At 38.3% G+C, this 18018-nt stretch overlaps 1 protein-coding gene and 2 non-coding genes across 6 annotated transcripts in view; 1 reads left to right on the forward strand and 2 right to left on the reverse strand.

The window, feature by feature from the left end:
• The first annotated feature begins 11210 nt into the window (after window positions 1–11210).
• Window positions 11211–18018, forward strand: part of LOC149072716 (uncharacterized) — a 456665-nt gene continuing 449857 nt past the window's right edge. For 2 of the 4 annotated variants that reach the window (XM_089247004.1, XM_089247005.1), the window contains exon 1: window positions 11212–12039. In XM_089247004.1, the coding sequence (XP_089103130.1) occupies window positions 11953–12039 (87 nt within the window). In that variant the 5' untranslated portion in view covers window positions 11212–11952. Of the gene's footprint in view, window positions 12040–18018 lie in introns of all 4 variants that reach the window. The other 2 variants (XM_089247007.1, XM_089247006.1) reach the window with 2 other exon arrangements.
• TRNAL-UAA (transfer RNA leucine (anticodon UAA)) lies at window positions 16767–16850 on the reverse strand. The gene has a single exon. It is a non-coding gene; the product is annotated as a tRNA-Leu (tRNA).
• TRNAL-UAA (transfer RNA leucine (anticodon UAA)) lies at window positions 17802–17885 on the reverse strand. Its single transcript has one exon. It is a non-coding gene; the product is annotated as a tRNA-Leu (tRNA).

The raw sequence follows: 18018 nt of genomic DNA on the forward strand, positions 1-18018 counted from the left end.
CCGCTGGTCACTCAAGTGATCTGTAAATGTGCCACAGGTCAATTAAGTGAAGTGTAAGTGTGCCGCAGGTCAATTAAGTGATCTGTAAATGTGCCACGGGTGACAGAAAGTGATGTGGAATTGCACCGGTGGCCGCTCAAATTCTTTGAATCTGTGCCGCAGGTCACCCAAGTGACCTGTAAATGTGTCACGGGTGACAGAAAGTGATGTGGAATTGCACCGGTGGCCGCTCAAATTCTTTGAATCTGTGCCGCAGGTCACCCAAGTGACCTGTAAATGTGCCGCAGGTCAATTAAGTGATCTTTAAATGTTACACGGGTTACATAAAGTAATGTGAAGCTTCACCGATGACCGCTCGAATCCTCCGAATCTGTGCCGCAAGTCACTCAAGTGATCTGCAAATGTGCCGCAGGTCGATTGAGTGATCTTTATGTGCCAAGGGTGACATAAAATGATGTGAAACTACAGCGAGGGCCGCTCAAATCCTCTAAATGGGTTGAGCATGTTGAGCAAAAATGTACCGCTTAGTTCATTTTTACGAAATTAGGTTTGACGTCATGGACCACATCAGAGTAATCCGAGGACCAAATTTGTCCCGCGGGTCATGGGTTGAGCATGTATATATACCCTAGAGATCATTCGAAGCAAACAGTTCATTTCTAACACTGAGCATTTTTTTCCCCCTCGTGCCTTACCTTCAACGTTGAGCTAGTCATTTTTCGGACACACAGTATGTAACGTCCTAGAAATCATCCGGATTAATTCCCGATTCCTTTTTTACGACGCTAGAAACTCTGAAAACATCTCTCCGGGTTTTTCATACGATTTTGACAGTTTTCCAGGACCATACAAACAACCAAAGTGGTTTCTTTTTTTCCCCCCTCCCTTGGAAACATCTCAAAAGAAACGCCCCGAACGAAAATATACATTCGGAATCTCCTTATCCGGGGCCCCCCGTCCCCCTCCCTTTCCCTTGCCACCAACCATCGTTCCAGATTTCTCGACTCGTCAAGGGATCACAGGAATATATAGGTTTTTTTCCTTTTTCCTTTTTTTTCCTCCCCTTTATATGTGCGTCTGGTGTATTTTCCTCGAAGGTTGAGGAATAACAAGACCCTCGAGGATATATATCCGGGTTTCTAGTCCCGGATACGACGTGAGGGTGAGAATGGCTACTAATGAAGGTTGTTCGAGATGACCACGAAACAAACCCGGAGATAACACTCGGCCGCAAACCCTGGAGATTTTAGGAATAAAAACGAGGAACGGCGAATAAGAGACGGGAAAATCTGGATATCGGAGGAAACACGTTTTGGATTTTTACATGAATATGTCCATGTATATTTCGTATGAATACTTTGGTCAGGGGTTCTTAACCTTCATCAGCTGCGACCCAGAATCAGCAACAAGATCAGATTCGTGACCCATGGGACTTTGTTTTTCGGAATTAGTCAAAACAGTGAGGCAATAAGTGCATTTACAACAGGACTGTTAGTGGATTTGTACGACCAGGGCCGTCTTAAGAACATCATGGGGCCCCTCCCGGGCCGAATCACTTTTTTTTGACGCCCTACCTGGAAAATTCTCGAAAAATTCAACTACTTCTCGTTTCTCCGAGGCCCCACTTCGGCCTCGCCACCGAGGCCGTGGACGGGTGGGCCCCATGCGCTAAGACGGCACTGTGTACGACACATCCTGGAAGCCCTAACGAATGAAGATTGGGTCGTGATCCGTAGCTCCAGAATCCCTGGCTGTAAGTGGATTTGTGCGGCCCATCTCGGAAGCCCCTGCCTGCAAGTCGGGTTAGTGACCCATAACTCAGGATCCCCTGGTGGATTTGTACGACCCTTCTCGAAAGCCTACGGATCACGTTTGAGTCGGGACCCTATAGCTCTGGAGTTCCTGGTCGTTAATGGATTTGAATAGTGACTCATCTCCGGAGCCCCCGGCGATCAAACTTTGGGTCGCGGCCCATATATTAAGAACCCCTGATTTAGGTACTCCACTCGAATGTCTTGAGAGATATTTTTCTGTTTATTTACCTGACTAGATAGTCGATATGACAAGACACGAACACGAAATTTGCCTTTTGGAGTGATTAAGCCATGGCCCCACTCGTATCGAAGCTGGGCCCAATATTTGCGAATTCGTGTTTCGCAAATATTTGATTCCAATATTTGCCTTGCCCTGATGCAAAGAAGAAGCAGCGGCATAGTCTGGCTACGCTCTAGCCCAGCTTGGCCCAATATCCAAGAACAACAGAACCAGTTTTTCCAGAACACTGTCCGTGTTGTGACTGTTGGCGTTTTTGACCAATGTGTGGCCAGGCGGATTGGAAAACGAAGGAAGGTGACTTCCTTATGTTGGAGAAACTAGAAGGTACTAGACGGTTTACGGAAAATTCACGGTCAATAATTTACCACCACGCAATTCACCGCCATGCAATTCACCGCCTAAAGTTCGACTCGAGTCCATGAGCTAGTAAGTGAGGAATGACCGAGTCAGTGAATTATACTGTAGTTAGTGAGTGAGTGACAGGGTTAATGTGTTGATTAGCGAGCAAACTAGTGAGTGAGCGACCTAGAGATAGAGTAAGTGACGTATTGCGTGAGTGGGCAGCCTAGTGAGTGAATGCCATGATGTAGTGGTAGAGTGAGGGATATAGTGAGTGAGCGAGTGACGAAATGAGTGGCCTAGCCAGTAAGTGCGTGACTTAGTGGGGGTCGAACCAACACTCGCTCACGAGAACCAGAGCTCAAATCACTCGGCCATTCGAACGGAGGTAAAATTAATCAGTCTCCGTTTTTAACTTTTTTTTTTTCTAATTTCTATTTGCGGAAAGTAATGTATTAAGGATCTGAAAAGAAATATACAGGGTGTCCCGTAAGTACTAGCACGGCCTTAATCTAATCAACCGTCCGTCGTAGAGGTATGATTCCAATTTATAAAATGCTCAACAGGCGTTCAAAAATTACCCTGTAGCAGTTTTGAGAAAGGAAATACAGTGTGTCACAAAATTAAAAATTTAAATATTTATACGGTACCCGTGTGGTACCGTACGGATATGGTACGGAACCCAATTACAATTTAGTCATGGAGTAACAGAGTGAGCGATCAAGGTGGTGTGCAAGTGAATGACCTAGGGAGTGAGTGATATAATGAGCAACCTATAGTGAGTGAATGGCTGAGGGAGCGACAAAGTGAATGAGTGATGGAATGAGCTACTTAGTGATTCACTGAGTGACCTTGTGAGTGAGTGAGAGCGAGCTAGCTCTAGTGACAGGCCGGTTTCACTCCTGTGGAACTAATGTCGGTGAATTCTCTATTCGATGAACTGTTGGTTGGTGTATTTTCCGGACACGGTGCTTGACTGGACTTCCAATACCTTCCAGCCTGTAACATTTGACGATAATTGCCAATGGAGCGGCCACCCTACTTGCCCATGGACCGTATTCGGCCAGCCTTGACACGAGTGTAACCATAGCTTCAGACAAAAAATTTCAGAGCAGTCAGTATAATTACATATTGATTGCTTTTCACTGCGGCTGAGCAATGCATGTGAGTTCCTGCGGTCGACTTTATAAAGAGTTGTTAGATTTGTCTTTAGTACATATAACTACAGAACCTTATCTTGCTTGTGATTGTTAAAAAAATGTTTGAACATTAATGGAGTTTGGACTTCAACCAGGAGCTCCTTGATTGTTTTGTTTGTAGATTCTGGTTCTTGTTATTGGATGATATACTCTTTCGATTGGTATCAATAAGGTCTATCTGTCGATAACAATCTTCGAGATCTCTCCGAGGTGTGAAGCGGGGTGTGTGTGGACCTTCAGTGTTCTATGCCAATACCAATTCTGTTTGTTTTTGCTTTTGGTTGTCAAAGAAATGCTTGGACTATTGCAGAGTGACTTCGAGTTTTCTTAATCCTTTGTCTGTAGATTCTTGCCTCTGCTACCTTACTCAATGAGTTACCATTGGATTGGTCTCAAAAAGATCTATCCACCAATTCCCATTTTGTCTATTTTCGCTTGAATATTTTTGAAGAAACAATTGAACATTACGGATTTTCGACGGTAGATCCCAGCTTTGGCTACAATAGTGCACGAGTCGTCTTTCAATTAGTCTTTGCAAGATCTCTCTTGCTGAAAACCATCTTGTCCGTATGCTTGTGGTTATCAAAGAAATATTGTGAGCATCCAAGAAATATTTGGACATTATGAATTTCTGATTTCAACTGGGAGTTCTTAATATTTTCTCTGCAAATTCCTGCAAAATTGGTTTCAACAAAATATATCCATTGATGTCCATTTGTACCCGTGATTGTTAGCGAAACACTTCGACATCATAAATGTTTTATACACATAACTATTCTGAAGACCGATACAAATATTCATAGATAAAGGATTTTCTATATATTTTCAACAAAAAGAAATCACAGCCAAATATTCAAATTTCTAGAAACTTTTTTTTCGATATATCGTCACCGATGTGATTTCACAACGAAATATCATATTTTCCATAAAATCCAAGACCCTTTTCCCGGATTTTTTTTTTCTGAGGATATTCGATAACTGCATTATGTAGTGTCTTTGAGAGTTTTTCACGGACAAACTTTCCATCGATTTTATTCTTTTGAATGAAAAGTGTACCAAGAGAGAATCTTTTTATACAAATATATACGCCTTGTTTTTTTCTTATTTTTGGATTTTCTTATTCCCGGATTCTTGTACTTTTTTCCTCCTCTTTCCCGTAATACCTTCCTTTTGTATTCGGTCTTATAATGTTGGGAAAACTGAAAGGTGCACCTGTCGTCGAGGATTTTCTAATGGAAGATTGATGCAACGAATGATAATAACATTGAGAAGGCATTAAACTTTCGTGATGAGAATGGAAAAATCGATATCCTTTTTATATGATATACATATGCCCAGGGGTTTTTCCGGGATATTACTCTCCCTATTTTTCATTTTCCCATCTGGAATTTTTTCGATATGTTTTCTTTAACAAATAGTAAACATCTAATTAATGTTTCGAAAAGATGTACGTGGATAGTTGGTGGTGACAGGATTGATTTTTCCCGTTCCGGATATTCCTGTTTATGCCAGGGCGAATAATTTATATCTCGGCTGGGAATTCTTTGAAGGACATTTATTTTTTGCAGGTGGTTGTTTTGAAATGGAGTAATAAAAATATAATAGTTTTTTCTTGTTATTTTCGGTGGTGTTACGGATGTTAAGACAGTGTTGTTTATGGGATTTCGCTATTGATCTAATGGCAATTAATCAAAGAATCGGAAAAATTGATTATTTTCAGGTGATATAAACTTAAAATCTCCTTTGTTTTATGGGTTTTTTGATTATAAAATGTAATTTTTGTTGATGATTTTTTGGACTTTTTAGGGAGGTGTTGGTGCACTATCAGGGCTTTCCATGGTTTCCTATGGGAAAAAATCACCTTCCTTCGAGAAATATTTAAATTTTTTCTATTCACTTTAGGCACTGGATTTTCTTTTCTCAAATATTATGGATATGTTTATACAATTTAACATGAGCATTTAAGATTTATAAATCGTTGGTTATTTTTTTTTCCTTGAATTTCAACTTGAACAACATGAAGTTTTTTCCAAAATCTCTGAAATTTACACCTACTTTGTGCCATAAAAATTTCTTTAAATCATTTTAATATGAAATCCTCGTGTTATGAAATATGTAACACCTTAGTGTTGGCACACACGAAACTGAAATCCACGTCGAGGATTTTCGAATTGAAGATTGATGCAACGAATGATAATATAACATTGAGAAAGCATTAAACTTTCGTGATACTAAAAGTTTCAAGACATTTGAACAATCGTTGTTTGAAAAAATGTTCCTTATTTGACAAAAAACTCGGTTTTGAGAAAAGAGCATTTCAGTGGAAAACATAATATAATGCCTTCCAGCCAAGGGCGTAGCGAGGGGGGGGGGACTTGGGGGTCTGGTCCCCCCCGAAATGTGAGAAAATGACCAAAAAAGGGAAAAAGATGGCCAAATCCATTGTTCTGTCACTTTGTTCCCCCCCCTGAAATGAAAGTGGTCCCCCCCCCGAACGAAATTTCTGGCTACGCCCCTGCTTCCAGCAGTTTATATTAAAATATGTTGAAAATACTTCTAGTGTAGGCAGAATAAACACTTGAACACAGATGCAGAAAATTTTATAGTATTTGAAAATTGATGAATTTGAAAAAAAATTTGTTTTTTTTAGAAAATTTTCCTGCACCAACCTCCTTAAAAAATGTAGGATTTACTGAAACTCTCGTCTTCTATATGAGAAGATTTGTTTGTTTTCTTCTCATTTTTCCGAAATTTAAGCAGATAAGTTTTTAAAAGTCTATTAATTACTGGAAAAATATGCCTAATAATTTTAAACTAAACACGATTTTACATCAAAGTATTGTATTTTATAATACTGTTCTAATTTTTATAAATTGTGATTCATTTCTGGTTAGATGAGACGCTATTTTTTTTTAAATATGGCGTGTCGGGTTATATGGAATAGCTTAGTATGAGTATCATCCGAGATGAGGTTTTCACCATCTACTGTACCGCATAAAAACAATGCACAAAATATCTCTTCAAGACGTTTTCATGTGGTAGAAGAGGAGAAGGGTCTGTGAATATTTTGCTTGTCACGATCTCTGTAGGCCCACCTGAACAATTCTGCTGAACAGGAAGAAAATTGCAATTGTGAATTTTGTTGATTCACTGTGATAAAGAATACGCAAAAGCATGCTGATTGATGACAAGATTTACGAATATTAGTTGCTACTTTATAAATTAATTACACAAATATTATGACAACTTTGAATGAAAACTATATTAGCATAAACAAAAATTATGGCAGTGAAATCAATTGAATTTAGAAAAAAATTATGGGCGTTTGGTATATCGTACACTCTAACAATTTTTTAAAAATTCCTCAGGACATATATCAACCAAAAAATATATTCATTCTATATTAAATTTAATTACGTGCTATGCATAAGCTTTCCTTTTCTCTTCTCGACAATCTCAATAATGCACTTTATGCATATATACAACTGCTATATAAGCTAATTTCAAGACGTCGTTTATAACACACGTCGGCTATAACTCATACTTCTCGAATCACTAGGGTAGTACGTTATAAGCGAACTCGACTGTACTATATATTTGGCAATGAAACGGCAGCAATCCAAATTTAAGGGGTCTTCTACCTTTTAGCACGGTGAAAAACTTTCTTATGTATAAGTATTATTTTCTATTGATTTATTTCAAAGTTTTATCACATGTATTTGATTGTGTATGCTACTCTACACCAATACTACCATACCCCAACTGTCCTATGATAGTCAAAAAATTTACATATACTTAATTTTTTACGAGTTTTCAAAAAAAATGCATTAAAAACAGCTTTCGCGCATGTGATCACACTACTCCGACCTATGTGGCACCCGTTCTGGAAGACGTATTCCATTGAAACTAGGTATATACGCTGTATGATCCATGGGAAAAAGAAAAATTCAATAAAAAAAAAGCCACTTTCACCTGGTGGTCAAAAATTGAACTATATTTTATGAAAATCGCTCTCCCGTGGTCTCATTAAGCTTTCCTAAAAATTTGGCTGCTTTAAACAGTTTTTGAGAAAAACTGTTTACAGAGTACGGGAACTTTAATCCTAATCACCTATTCTCCCTCTTTCTCTCCGGCGTCACCTTTTCACCTTATAAAAATTTCATTCTGTAAATCACTGATTTCTATTGACACTCTATTACGCATAGATCCAATCACACATAAGTTACGGCCTTATAGTATATGGAGGAGATTATTTAACTAACATTACAGTGAAATAACCCGGGACGAAAACATATTTATTAAAATTCTTTCAAATCAGACTGAAAGCGTTAACTTGACTCATTATAATAATTCAAACATTTTATCAATCAGACACTTATATTTCTATAAAGTATGCCTGACTGTTTACAGAAGTTTTAACTTGGGTGGAAAACGTACAGTGGTTAATCCAAGGAGACCAAACCAGATATTAGTGAACCCCAAACCTCATAAAAACATTTTATGCAAAAGTTTCATTTACCTAAACCCTAAAAAATATGTCAGTAAATCTACAAAACATTCAAAATGAGTATACTTTTAAAAAATCTTTGAAAAAAGTTTGTACTCTCAATATCTGATATAGAAAATTGCTACTAATCGTGTGATGTCTAGGTCCGTATCCTACGGGACTTCTAACCGAGAAGCCATCACCGGGAAACATATTTTCAGTATGGTTAATATGCAAAATGAAAAATACATATGCTCGTCCTATACACATTCCACAATTTCCAAACATTTCAGAAACAGTTATACGTACAAGCACAGTAAAATAGCGAGCAAAGTACGTATGTGTATCTCATATACATTCCACAATTTCCAAACACTTCAGAGACAGAAATACAAATAAAATTGTGTACATCAAATAACCCAATCACATATGGGTTATGGTCATCGGAGACGCAATACGCTGCAAGAGCGCATACTACATATAATATAGAGATTATTGAATTCTGATCACATAGGTTAGTCCATTCCGTAGCAGGGATTTGCTTCGAGTAATAGGCGGCGAGTAATCTGATAGGATTGAAGTCGTGGATGTGTCCGAGTCTGGAGGTAGGCTAGCAGAAGCTCTAGTCTCTTGGTGTGCCATATATGCATATGGGTCTCCATGGAATTTATAAGATTTTCCATCTTTTTAGTGAGGACTTGCGACCTAATGATTTGTTTCTCCCATATGTTTGTGTAAGATGGATTTACTAGTTTGAAATGAGCATCGCTGGTGTACTCATAGCTCGTTATAAGAGGGAATTAATTGGCTGCCTTCTCCGCGTACGTAAGCATGTGTATATCTGAACTAGGAAATTTCTGCGGTGTTTGGTGAGAACATGATAACTCCAAAATCACATTTTTCAAATATATGCATTTTCACTGCCATTTAAAAATCAAAAATAAATCATACACGCAAATACGAATGAAAATATCATACATCAGGATTTTGTTTGGCCGTACGCACGTATTTGTGCATTTATCTCGCTTCTTATTAGTTATAATTAGCAAGACTTACTTTTAGATCAAAAAGCCATTTTTTGGAGATATCATGTTCTGACCAAACACCGCAGAATATTGTGTGCATGATTTTTTCCCCTCTCTTTCTTTGCATGCATATGCATATATTTTTTTGATTTCTCTTAAAATAAGTGCTTTGATGACTGAAAATATTTACTTACATCACGATCTGACACTTCTGTTCGCCACCCAACATGTAGTACGTACGAAATTGGAATTGATCTCTCGTTTTCTTCTCTCTACCTTGATATTTAATCATTTTGTGTTTCATTTTTGTGTATAATTAGTGATTTATTTTGGTTTATTTATTCATTTATTTTATCGTTTTTCGAATATTGACATGTCGCATTGAATGATTTTTTGTAAGCACCAACGGTTCATGCGAGACCGGGCGTTTCAAACACTAATGACGTGTAATTATACGTCACAGATAAGTAAATAAAAAGAAAATAATAGTAATTTACTAAAAAAAAAAACCCAATTAAATATTTAGAAAGGGTCTCAATCTTAAATGATAGTGGGGCTCTGAATAAAACAGGAGGACACTGCCGTAAAATATAATACAAATTGATCCCTTCCTGGGTAGGCCTTGGACAAGACAGTAGGGCTACAAAAAAAATTAGTCTAAGGCCGGGATTACACCATAAAAGTTTGATAAAAGATCTTTTATAAAACTTGAAAAATACAACCAATAAGCGCATCGGTTACATTCGAGAAAATGCAACCGGTGATCTTATTGGTTGCATTTTTAAAGTTCTATCAATTACCTTTTACAAAACTTTTATAGTGTAATCCCGGTCTATTCTCGTTCTCCTAAAGTCATTCTTCCGCTTTTTTCGAGGCTTAGTTCGTCCTGGACTGGAGTATGCTGTAAAGTTTTGGAGACCATACCTACAGAGGGACATAGACTTGGTTAAAGGGGATGCAGAGAAGAGCTACGCGTGCCCTTATTGGCACACAGGACTTGAGTTATGAAGAGAGACTTCATTTTTTGAATATGTTTACATTGGATGAACACAGGTGTCGAGGAGATATGATCGAAGTGTTCAAAATTTTCAATGGGATGGATAGGATGGATTATGAACTTTTAGTACACCGCCAATCGACTGCTGTTACAAGGGGACACCAGTATCGATTGGTGAGGGACAATGCAAGGTTATGGTGTCGCAGGGAATTTTTCTCTAATAGGGTTGTTAATAAATGGAATAGCTTATTCCCGGAGGTAGTAAATTGTAACACAATTGACACGTTTAAAAAGAAATACGATAAACATGTTGGGGTAAATCGAGAAACTATCCATACTTAGAATAAGACAACCATAAGTATTCTTTATGGGCGTTGTTACGCCCATACACATGTTATCATGTGTATATATTGTTTATAATTCGTGTTAATTGCATTTTTAATTGGGTTGCTGTATTTCTGAAATATATGACATCCATATTTTTATGGGCATCTTTTTATCAGCCACCTCGTTGGGCATTTTGCCTGTTGTGGCGTTGTATTTGTATTTGTATTTGTATAAGGCCGGTATTACACTATAAAAGTTTTCTAAAAGTCCTTTTATAAAACTCGAAAAATTCAACCGATAAGATCACCGGTTGCATTTGCTCGCATATAACCGTTCATTGGTTGTATTTTTGAAGTTTTACGAAAGCACTTACACCAAACTTTTACAGTGTAATGCCGGCGTAAAGGATGTCATACGCGTATAAAGAATCACCGATGCAGACCATTGATCAATTTCGATATCTTAACAATTTATTGAATGAATTAAAACGTACCCACACACATATTTATTAATCTTAATTCATTCTTAATTGATCACCACGAAGAATTTATAACGACAGAAACAGAAGGAAAAAAAAATCAATATCGAGTCGTAAAAAAAACCATCACATCTTGCAATTTATTTTGTGAATAAAATTCAGGTAAGTTTCTAGACGTTGGCGGTTTTACGACGTTGGCGACGGTAACGACAGGCGCGAATTGGCGGCGAACTCGACTCACTCGCACATCCAGCCGCCGCTATAGAAACAGAATGGGGGGAAGAGAAAGAGAAGAAGTTCGCTCGCTCGCTCGCGTGCCGAATGAAGATCAGACAGAGCAGAGCTGAACATCACCCAGTCGCGTGCGGCGGAGAGAGAGAGAGAGATCAGCAAGAGCAAAGAGAAAGAAAGGTGCAGCGACTTCTCTTTCGCATTAAGACGACCGCGTGGTGCTCGGAAAATAAAGGAACATCTTTTCTTGAAAAGATGTATCGCGGCCAAGAGATGATGCAAAAAGGAGAAAACTTCTCTCTTTAGACAATTTCCTTTTTTTTTACCTCGAAACTTTTTACTTTAGCATTTCGTGTTTTTAGACACGCACAACCGAAAAAGAGAGGAGATGCTTTTTATCTCCGCATCTTCACCATTACTACCTTCGAGATCTATTTATTCGTCCACGAACGGTCAAGAAAAAACCTGAGAAATTCGGTTACATCTAGCCTGTGGTGTGCAAATGTTTACACGAAAAGCGCGTGGAAATCCTAAATATATATAAGATATTATCAGTAATTTTTGTTTTTGATATCAATCAATTGGATAATGGAATTACTTGGAGAACCGTTGGATATATAAAGTGTGTGTTGCTGAACCGAAAAAAAAAAAGCAAGACGTAATAAACCATGAGGATTTCGATATTAAATGTTAAGGCGGAACTCGATTTCATCATGTGTGTTTCCCCGCAAATGCCCGAGAGTGAAGAAGACCGCCTCGACGTTTTGGATTACCTGCCTCGACGTGGATTAGCAGCTTGCCTTTCCATCTAACCCATGGCTTGCCTACGACTTGGGGGAAAGAATGATGGTTCTTCAGAAAGCCTCGCTTTCAACTCAACCAGGAGAAAATCGATCATACAGGTAAAGCAATTTTAGATATGATAAAGCTTTCTTTTTTTTTTCCTTCTCCTACTTACTCTTGTCAGATTGGAACCAGGTACCAACGAAAGGTAGGTAAGAATCTGTTTTTTGCTTCTTGGGCAAACAGCCAGGAGGAGAACACACCTCCGGAATAAAACAACTTTTTGTTAATAACTAGATTAGATATATTTTCTGAAATTTAATTCGTGGAATCTAAAAGAAATATTTTCTCTCGTTTTTATAATTTTAATGTATTCAAATAACGTGATGAATATTTAATCAACGCGGTTACTGGGAAACAAATTGAATTGTCTGTCTCGCGAACCGCGTTCCTTTAAAAAGCCGTAAGGGAAGAAACAAAAACTCTGTATTGAATTCTCTTTTGAGACTTAAAAAGGATTATTCCTCTAAAAGAGAATCAAGTTTTCGCCAATCAATAAATACCATCTTCGCATACGGAAACTTAAGAAGAGGAAACGAGGGGGTCGCGCGAAATATGCGTGAATTATTCATTAGCATAACGTCGCGCGGATCTTTTCCACGGTTTGGCATGCACAATGTTGGAAATTAGCAACTGAACATATAACGCTGTAAATATCATTTCCAGTCATCCCGATCTCCTTCGAGATGGCATTAACGATCTAATGAAAGGAAATTACGATATGAATACCGATTTACGATTCTAACAAAGGCATATATCAAACAGAAAAGAATGTATATGGCCGACAAAAACTGAAATAACAGTTCATTGATCTTAAAAACAATATCAAATTTGAATTTATCCTTTTATACTCTTCCAATATATCAAATGATAAACCACTTTACGTGTCTTTCTTTGGCTAGATGATATCATTTTGAGCACAAACGGATATCAGCCCTATAATCTTTGTTAAGTTTATTGCGGAGAATCTCGAGTAAAAATCGACAAAATTCATTGGATGGTCGATCGCATTCGACAGGTTGTTATCAGAAGCTGCAACAAAGTTTTCAAACATTGTTTGAGGGAGGATTGTGCATGATCTTGGCTTTCCCATGCTTTCCTATGGGAAAAATCGCCTTTTTTAAGAAACATCTGAAACTTTTCTATATTCACTTCAGACATTCATTTTTTGTGGGAATTTTTAAACAATTTAACGAGAACATTTAGGATTCCAATTGTTGGTTATTTTCTTCTCGAATTTTTACTACAACAGCATTCAAAAATCACTGAAATTTACCCTTACTTTGTGCCATAAAATTTCTACAGCAATTTGCCTGCCGGCAAATTATATTAAAGTATGTTAAAAATACTACTATAGTGCAGGTAGAACAAAAACTTGAAAATTTTAAAGTATTTGAAAAATTCGAAAATGTGCTTTTTTCCGAAAATTTGCGTGCATCAACCCCTTTAAGTGGACTCTCGATACGTAGGAATAGGTTTAATTAAAAAGCATGAATGATAATTCAAATAGAATGAGCAGCTTTGACACACATTCAGGTAATGATTGACTGATAATTTCAGATAATGTTGTTTCTCCGTTACGTCCATTCAAGAATGAATAATCCAAAGAGGAATTGGAATAACATTTACCTGAACTGCAGGTTTCAGTTTCCGATGCATTTTCGTAATGTATATCTGAGAAATTGTGATATACCATACACAGAAAATGAAAACAATCATCTCCTATTAGGAAATGTTAGAAAAAGAGAGAAAAAATTCCATCTATATACGATTGCGATTCTGATAATTGTAAGCGGATTAAGTTTCGTTTTCCTTTTTCCCCCTTAATTTATACCTTACCTGGAAAAAAATATTGCAGTACAGAATTAACAATCATACATTCTCTTACGATGGCAAACGAAATTAGTTTTATTTTCGATATTTTCTTTCTCAATTCCACTTACGATACAATATTGAATTTACGAATTGAAAACAACAAAATCTAGCTAATAGGTGGCTGTTAGAAAACATACGCCAGGAAAGTTGGTCAGAAAGGGGGTTCGAACCGACGCGTTCTTACGGCAAGCAGTGTTAAAAGCTGACGCATTGAACCATCGGGCCATTCTGGCGACAGCAAATTAATTCGGTTTCGTTTCCCATATTTTGTTCCGCATTTTCTATCTAGGGAAAAAATTTGCATTTAGGAATTCGAAAGAATAGGGAGGTGTTAGAAAACACTACACGAGGGCAACTTGTCAGAAATGGATTGCGAAACCAAACTCCCTTTAGTGAATCTGACCGTCAAACCACTTGGCTATTCCGACGATAGCCAACGAATTTAATTTCGTTTCCGACATTTATTCACATTTCTAGCTAAGGCCGGTATTACACTGTAAAAGTTTGATAAAATTCCTTTTATACAACTTGCAAAATCTAACCAATAAGGTTATTGGTTACATTCTAGATAATGCAACCGGTGACCTTGTCGGCTGCATTTTTCAAGTTTTATAAAATGACATTTACAAAACTTTTATAGTGTAATACCGGCCTAAGAAACAGAAGAATGCTAACGAATTAAAAGAAAAAACAATTACCCGGTATATGACACTGTTAGGAAACGAATACGCGGTCAAATATACAGAAGGGAACCCACGCTTCCTTACGAGAAATACGGCATGAATCTGACAACTTAGACCAGCGGTTTTCCACCAGTGCCATATGCTACGCGGAGCCCTTGGGGGACCCGTGTGCACTTCACGAGATCCACGGCCACTCGAAAAAAATAAAATAAATCAGTAGATTTGATTTTTTTTAAAAAAAATAAATAAATGAAAAAAATCCAATGTGTGCGTGTGTGAGACTCCGAAAGGAATTATATACAGTCGAACCCGCATAAAACGTTCCCATTTAGAACGTTTTCCCGCTAAGTTGATTTCGTGCTTCCAAATATAACAAATTGTCATTAGCATTTCCCGTTTAAAGCGGGAAACACCTTTAACCCGGAAACACTTTCCCGTGAAGATTTTATGGGAATCTGAGCTTTACTAAAAAAAAGACACTGGAGGTTCATAACCGCTGCCGTAGATCACTCAGCTACTTTGAATATAGCGGTGAAAGAATTTAAATTTTTTCCAACATTCTCTTGATCATCTTACCCAAAAAAACTATAGCATTAAGATATTAAAAAAAGGAAACTGTTGAAAAACGATCACGTGGTCAGTTCGCCAGAGTATGTGTTCCCTATGTGAGGGCCGTAATTTAGTACTAAGCATTATGGGACTATTATGAAACGAATACGCGGTCACTTTGTCTGAAGTGAGATTCGAAAACACGCTCTGTTACGAGAGCCAAAGCTTAAATCTGGCACGTTAGGTCACTCTGACGACGGCTGAAACAATTAGATTCGTCTTCGACACATTTTTCTCATTTATGTGTGCGGAACGTTCAGTATTAATGATCTGAAAAGAAATATACAGGGTGTCCTGTAAGTACTAGCACGGCCTTAGAGGTATGATATTATTTTATAAAATGCTCAACAGACGTTTCAAAAATCACCCTGTAGCAGTTTTGAGAATGGAAATACAGTGTGTCACAAAATGAAAAATCTAAATTTTGATACGGTAACCGTGTACTTGAAAACCCAAATACAAATATTGTTTAGTTTCGTTTTTTCTACGTATTTTCTCAGTACTTATCTCCGGATGGTAATGTACCAACCACATGAAATAAATTTATTCAACGAACCTATAAAACTAACATCTACTGCGGTTGTCAGAAATGGGGTTCGAACCCACGCTCTCTTACGGAAACCACAGCTTAAACCTGGTGCCTTAGACCACTCGGCCACTCTGGAGGAGCAGGAAGGAGGAGCCATTTAGTTTCGGTTTCTACGTTTTTCCTCAGTACTATCTCCGGATGGTAATGTACCAACCACTTGAAATACATTTATTCAACGAATCTGTAAAACTAACATTTACTCCGGTTGTCAGAAGTGTGGCTAGAACCCACGCTCTCTTACGAAAACCAGAGATTAAACCTGGCGCCTTCGACCACTCGCCCATTCTGACGCCGCAGAAGCCATTTAGTTTCGTTTTCTACGTTTTTTCCCAGTACTATCTCCGGGTGGTAATGTACAAACCACTTGAAATAAATTTATACAACACATCTATAAAACGAACACTTACAGCGGTTGTCAGGAATGGGGTTCGAACCCACGCTCTCTTACGCGAACCAAAGCTTAAAGCTGGAGCCTTAGACCACCCGGCCATTCTGGAGGAGCCGGTACAATTTAGTTTCGGTTTCTACGTTTTTTCTCAGTCCTATCTCCGGATGGTAATGTACCAAGCTATTGAAATAAATTTATTCAACGCATCTATAAAAGTAACATTTACTGAAGCTGTCAGAAATGGGTTCGAACCCACGCTCTCTTACGCGAAACAGAGTTCAAATCTGGCGCCTTGGACCACTCGGCCAGTCTGACGGCACAATAGCCATTAGTTTTGTTTTCTACGTTTTTTCTCAGTACTATCTCCGGATGGTAACGTACCAACCACTTGGAATAAATTTATTTAACGCATCTATAAAATAACATTCACTGTGGTTGTCAGAAGTGGGGTTCGAAACCACGCTCTCTTACGAGAACGAGAGCTTAAACCTGGCGCCTTGGACAACTCGGCCGTTCTGACGGCGCAGAAACCATTAGTTTCGTTTTCTACGTGTTTTCTCCGTACTATCTCCGGATGGTAATTTACGAACCACTTGAAATAAATTAATTCAGCGCATCCATAAAACAAACATTTACTGCGGTTGTCAGAAGTGGGTTTCGAACCCACGCTCTCTTACGAGAACCAGAGTTTAAATCTGGCGCCTAGGACCACTCGGCCATTTTTACGGCGCAGAAACCATTAGTTTCGTTTTATACGTTTTTTCTCATTACTTAGCTCCGGATGGTAATGTACCATCCACTTGAAATAAATTTATTCAACGAATCTATAAAACTAACATTTACTGCGGTTGTCAGAAGTGGGGTTCGAGCCCACACTCTCTTACGAGAACCAGAGCTTAAACTTGGCGCCTTGGACCACTCGGCCATTCTGACGGCGCAGAAACCATTAGTTTCGTTTTCTACGCTTTTTCACAGTACTATCTCAGGATGGTAATTTACCAACCACTTGAAATAAATTTATTTCACGCATCTATAAAATTAACATTCACTGTGGTTTTCAGAAGTGGGGTTCGAACCCACGCTCTCTTACGACAACCAGAGCTTAAACCTTGCGCGTTAGACCACTTTGCCATTCTGACGGTACAGAAATCATTTAGTTTCGATTTCTACGGTTTTTTTTTCCGTACTATCTCATGATGGAAATGTACCAACCACTTGAAATAAATTTATTCAACGCATCTATAAAACTAACATTTACGGCGGTTGTCGGAAGTGGGGTTCGAACCCACGCTCAGTTACGAGAACCAGAGCTTAAACTTGGCGCCTTGGACCACCCGGCCATTCTGACGGCGCAGAAACCATTAGTTTCGTTTTCTACGTTGTTTCTCAGTACTATCTCCGGATGGTAATTTACCAACCACTTGAAATAAATTTATTTAACGCATCTATAAAATTAACATATACTGTGGTTGTCAGAAGTGGGATTCGAACCGACGTTCCCTTACGAGAACCAGAGTTTAAACCTGGCGCCTTGGATCAATCGGCCATTCTGACGGCACCGAAACCATTAGTTTCGTTTTGTACGTTTTTTCTCATTACTTAGCTCCGGATGGTAATGTACCAACCACTTGAAATAAATTTATTCAACGAATCTATAAAACTAACATTCACTGCGGTTGTCAGAAGTGGGGTTCGAACCCACGCTCTCTTACGAGAACCAGATCTTACATCTGGCGCCTTGGACCGCACGGCCATTCTGACGGCGCATAAACCATTAGTTTCGCTTTCTACGTTTTTTCTCAGTACTATCTTCGGATGGTAATTTACCAACCACTTGAAATAAATTTATTTCACGCATCTATAAAATTAACATTCACTGTGGTTGTCAGAAGTG

The sequence above is a fragment of the Pholcus phalangioides genome, unplaced genomic scaffold, assembly GCF_987345545.1.
Source record: "Pholcus phalangioides strain wild (caught in Gottingen) unplaced genomic scaffold, Ppha-v1.0 ptg000017l_1, whole genome shotgun sequence".
Lineage (NCBI taxonomy): Eukaryota > Metazoa > Arthropoda > Arachnida > Araneae > Pholcidae > Pholcus > Pholcus phalangioides.